Below are 5,198 nucleotides of genomic sequence, written 5' to 3' on the forward strand. Positions count from 1 at the left end.
TAGTTTTATTTTTAGTCAGCAACAATTTTATAATTGTATAATTGTGTATGTTTATATTTTATTTCAGATTTTTTCAATTAGCTAAAACAATTTGAATAGTTTTTAGTTAGCAACAATTTTTATTACTGTAAAGGTTCTTAACTAAATAATAATTAATTTGTATCTTTTTTTCAGATTTATTTAAATTAAGGAAAATAAAAATGATTTTTAATAGTTTTTTAGTTAGCAACAATTTTATAATTGTCAAAATAAATAACAATAATAATTATTATTTTTCATCTTCTTTTAATATTTTATTTTAATTAAATTTAATTAATTAAAGCGATTTTTAATAGTTTTAGTTAACAATCACAACACTGATCCAAGTTCGTGTTTCAACTTTTCACACAAACAGTATTTGCAATTAAAAAATGTGTAATAAAAAGGTATTTTTCACTAGTGGTCACAGACTTTTGGATCATACTGTACATCGTTTCTGTTAACAAAAAGAAAGCAAAACTAATCACTGAAAAAAAAAAAGTGTAGGAATTACTTTGAAACAAATTTCACTCAGAAATCACTAGTAAATCAATAAAAAAAAAAAAAAAAAAAATGGAAAGTAGAAAAAGTGAAAAGGTATTTTCTTGTAATACAAACTCCAATAATCTTTGTTTTTTTACACCATATATAATAATTAAAAGCAGATTTCATATCACCCGTATTATCTGCTACTGTAAGAGTTTCAATCGACGTCCTTGGCCCAAGGTGAGGCCAGCACAGGTTTCGATGGGGTTTTATAATAAGATAAGCCCTTGAGCCGTTTTCATCACACCCTCACCCTCCTCATCTTCATCTTCATCTCAACAACAGGTGCCAAATCTGAAACTACACCTCTATAGTCTTCATATTGTTATTGTAGCTCCAAAAAAAACAAGCTTTAAGAAGCTTCAACGCCGGCGTTCCTGAACCGGAAAGGTTAGCCGTGGGTCAAATACATGAACTAACACCACGAGTTAGTCAATACTGGAAAGTTACTCTACTCTTCAGGCCTAAAACCCGAGAGCATGGCGTTCCTCCTGCAGCAGATGTTGGGGGACAAACTGAAGAACATGACCGGAGGAAAAGATGAAGCAGAAGAGAAAGGGGACGGGAAGGAGACGGCGGCGTCTAAAGGAATGAGCCGGGAAGAGTTTGAGGAGTATCAGAAACAGCTCATCGAGGAGAAGTGAGTACAACTGTTCATAGAGCGACTGCCGTATATCGTGCATTAGTTGTGATTTTGACGGGTCTCGAGCTGAAACTACAGAGCGATGGAGAGAGATAAGACACAAAGAAGATTTTCTGATCCATTTAAATGGTCGATAAACTGCGACAACTAATATAAGTTTCAACCTTGACCACACAATGTCCAAATCAAAATAAGCAACAGGCAAAGAACATGTTGTTGTTGCGTGGTTTCTATTTTGATTGCTTACAATAACTGGTGCACAATTCTGTTCCACAGTACTGTAATTTCTGGCCCTCTGGTGGTTTAAAAACAAAACTGCATGTATTTTGTGGAAGAACATTGTTTTGATTGCGGATGAATATGATTATCCTCACTGAAAAAAATGATTCGTTGAATTTAATAAAAAATGTTATCGCAAGTGGTTGCACACAATTGATTTTAGCTACATTTAAACAAATGCATTAAGTTTAACTAAAATTGATTAAATTCAACTTAATGCATTTGTTTAAATGTAGCTAAAATCAATTGTGTGCAACCACTTCCGATAAATTTAAATTCAACGAATCATTTTTTTCAGTGCTGCTGCATTATACAGTAGGTTTAATGCACCAAACGTGAATAGAGCGTCTGGCGCGAGTGATTTTCATGTTAAGTCAATGTAAAGATGTGTTTACGCGCGTCTGGAGGTCCTGCGGCGCGAATGAGGCGTTTAGCACGCGCGGTGGACGCGAATTGAGCGTCTGGCACGAATTATTTTATTTGGTGCTTTTTGTACATTCACACATTTGAAGCAAATTCGTGTCTGATGCCTGAGTTGAAAAATCTGAACTTTGACGTCAGTTCGCGCCACGTTAACCAATCAGGAGCCTGCTTGCTGCTGTCACGTGGTGAAGTGACGTGATAAACGGGGGCAGTCCCGCTTTTCAGTTCATAATGTTATTTAATATGTTGGCCTCAATACATTATTTCTGTAATATGACTAAATGCCTGGTGTGGCACAACATTATCACATAAAAACTTGATTTCAATATATGAGACATTCATTTTGTATTGAATGCTATTTATTCCATATCTAAATCTAGATTATATGAAACATTACTATTCTAATGTAAAGACAACCAACATACTTTAGTGTATAAGAACATACTTCGTGTCTGGGCAGTGTTGTGTGAGAATAAAATCACTGGACAGGTTAATTACTTTCTTGTTAATTAATTTGATGCTCTATTCACGTTTGGTGTGAACCAGTTTAGATGGAAAGGAAGCTGAAGATGTTACTGTGGTTTTACCCATTCAAGGGTAACTCTCACCAAAATGCAACCTAGGGTCTTTTTGTTAATCTAGCCGAGGCAAACTTTCGTTTAAAAGCATAATTAGAATGGAAACGCCACTTTTAAGATTGACCGTATTTTCGTTTTAGGTTAAAATGCCTTGTGAATGGGAGTGCTTGGGGCACGACATCAAAAATCGCTGTTTTTAAAACACTAATGCGGCTCGACACAACATGAAACTGTGCTGGAAGTATCACCAGGGGCTCTACACATGAACTCCAGCATTGAGAACATTGTTTGTGTTCACAGAGTTTACTAAAAAGAAAGGTTTTGAACAACTCACTGTCTCTGTGTCCGCCGGCATTTTGACAGTCAAAAGTAGTCGATCTCCGAATGCAACGTAACATGAGGAGAGTAAAGATGGAAAGCTCCTAAAGCTTAGTTCCATATAAATTCACGGATAATTTGTTGTTTTGTCGTTAGTGAAAATCAATACTGACCTTGTATTTGAAAAAGGATCCTCATATAAGAAGCAATACTAAAATTCAGAGTCAGTTCATTCGCATTATGATTTGTTGTGTTGCACAGGGTTTTTGCTCTCAAAGATCATTCATATTGATGGCAATTTAAGCAGCGATAAAGTGTTATGCGTTTTAATTGACAGTTAAAATTGACTAATTAACCTTATGCAAATGATGAGTAGCGGCAGAGAGACTGATAGGAGTGTTGGACTTGAAGCGGCACCCAATGAGAGGGCAGACAGTGGATGTCATGTGACCACCTAATATATTATATATTTATACACACACGCATATATATACGTACGTGTGTGTGTGCTTGTATGCATGTATGTATGTATTTATGCATTTATACACACATATATATGATATTTAAAAAGATATATATTTTAATTAATCGTGATTAATCGATTTGACCGCATCTTGATGATCACTCAAATAAACATTCAGAAATATATTGTTTTTTTTTGTTGTTGTTTTTTTTGGAGACATTCTCCATGTCCGTTTCTGTAATCACACGTTATTAGTTAATATCTTTACAGTTGGCTGCAGATACAACTGTCATCAAGAGTGTAAAAAAGTATTTTAGCAGTGCATATACATATAAAATATACATATGCATATAGAAGTGTCATTTTATAATTGTAAAAATAATTAACTTATTGATTAATTTATAAAAACAATTAATATTTTTTTTACTATAGTTGTAACTATAGTAAGTGTGGTATTTTGGCAGGAACACACAGTTACCATAGTATTTTTTGTAACTGTAAAAATAATTAACTGAATGAATAATTAAACTTAAAAATTATTAATAAAAAATTATTAAATAGTTGTCATTGTACAAATAATTAAGAATAAATAACAATAGTAAGTGTGGTATTTTGACAGGAACACACAGTTACCGTAGTATTTTTTGTATAACTGTAAAACCGTAGTATTTTTTGTATAACTGTAAAAAAATAATAATTAAACTTAAAAATTATTAATTAAAAAATTATTAGATAAAAGTCATTGTAAAAATAATTAAGAATAAACAACAATAGTAACACTGGTATTTTGGCAGGAACACACAGTTACCGTAGTATTTTTTGTATAACTGTGAAAACTTAATAATTAAACTTAAAAATTATTAATGAAAAAATTATTAGATAAAAGTCATTGTAAAAATAATTAAGAATAAACAACAATAGTAACTCTGGTATTTTGACAGGAACACACAGTTACCGTAGTATTTTTTGTATAACTGTAAAACCGTAGTATTTTTTGTATAACTGTAAAAAATAAATAATTAAACTTAAAAATTATTAATGAAAAAATTATTAGATAAAAGTCATTGTAAAAATAATTAAGAATAAACAACAATAGTAACTCTGGTATTTTGGCAGGAACACACAGTTACCGTAGTATTTTTTGTATAACTGTAAAAACTTAATAATTAAACTTAAAAGTTATTAATGAAAAATTATTAAATAGTTGTCATTGTAAAAATAATTAAGAATAAATAACAATAGTAACTGTGGTATTTTGGCAGGAACACACACTGTAGTATTTTTTGTATAACTGTAAACACTAAAAAACAATGAGTGAAAAATTACTAAATAATTATCAACTGATGAGAGAATATTTATTATAGTAACTTTTTAGTAACAATAAATAATAGTAATAGTGTTGCCTTTGGCTTGCTCAGTTGGGGATATTTTGGGGATATTTAATTTTATTTTATCAATCAATAAATTCCACTAGAAACAAACCTTGTTGTATTATTTTATTTTAATTTAATACTGTGAAGCTGCTTTGATACAATCTGTATTGTGAAAAGCGCTATACAAATACTTGACTTGACTTACTAATAATATGATATATATATAATCCTAATGATATTATTTATACTACTATTTATTGTTTCCAAATAGTTACTATAATATGCTATAATGTTTCTATAACACAGGTTTTCAGTATCGCTCAACACAGTGATGTTTATAAACATAATGAAATCGTCTTAGTCTGTAATTATTGTCTTATCCTAATTCCCATTTCCTGTGTCCCGCCGGCCAAAAGTGGGATCAGTCCGTTATAGCCGTCATCGCTGACCTGAGGTCGACTGGTGTCACACATATATATGAGGACATGTGACCCTTTTTGTGGCAATAGCCAACAATACATTGCATGGGTCAAAATTATCGATTTTTCTTTTATGCC

General features: G+C 31.7%; 1 protein-coding gene across 1 annotated transcript in view; it reads left to right on the forward strand.

The window, feature by feature from the left end:
- The first annotated feature begins 721 nt into the window (after positions 1-721).
- Positions 722-5,198, forward strand: part of cplx4c (complexin 4c) — an 8,607-nt gene continuing 4,130 nt past the window's right edge. Inside the window, exon 1 of the mRNA XM_084118983.1 lies at positions 722-1,204. Within this exon, the coding sequence (XP_083975109.1) occupies positions 1,044-1,204 (161 nt within the window). The 5' untranslated portion in view covers positions 722-1,043. The remainder of the gene's footprint in view (positions 1,205-5,198) is intronic.

The sequence above is a fragment of the Abramis brama genome (assembly GCF_963993115.1).
Source record: "Abramis brama genome assembly, chromosome: 7".
Taxonomy (NCBI): domain Eukaryota; kingdom Metazoa; phylum Chordata; class Actinopteri; order Cypriniformes; family Leuciscidae; genus Abramis; species Abramis brama.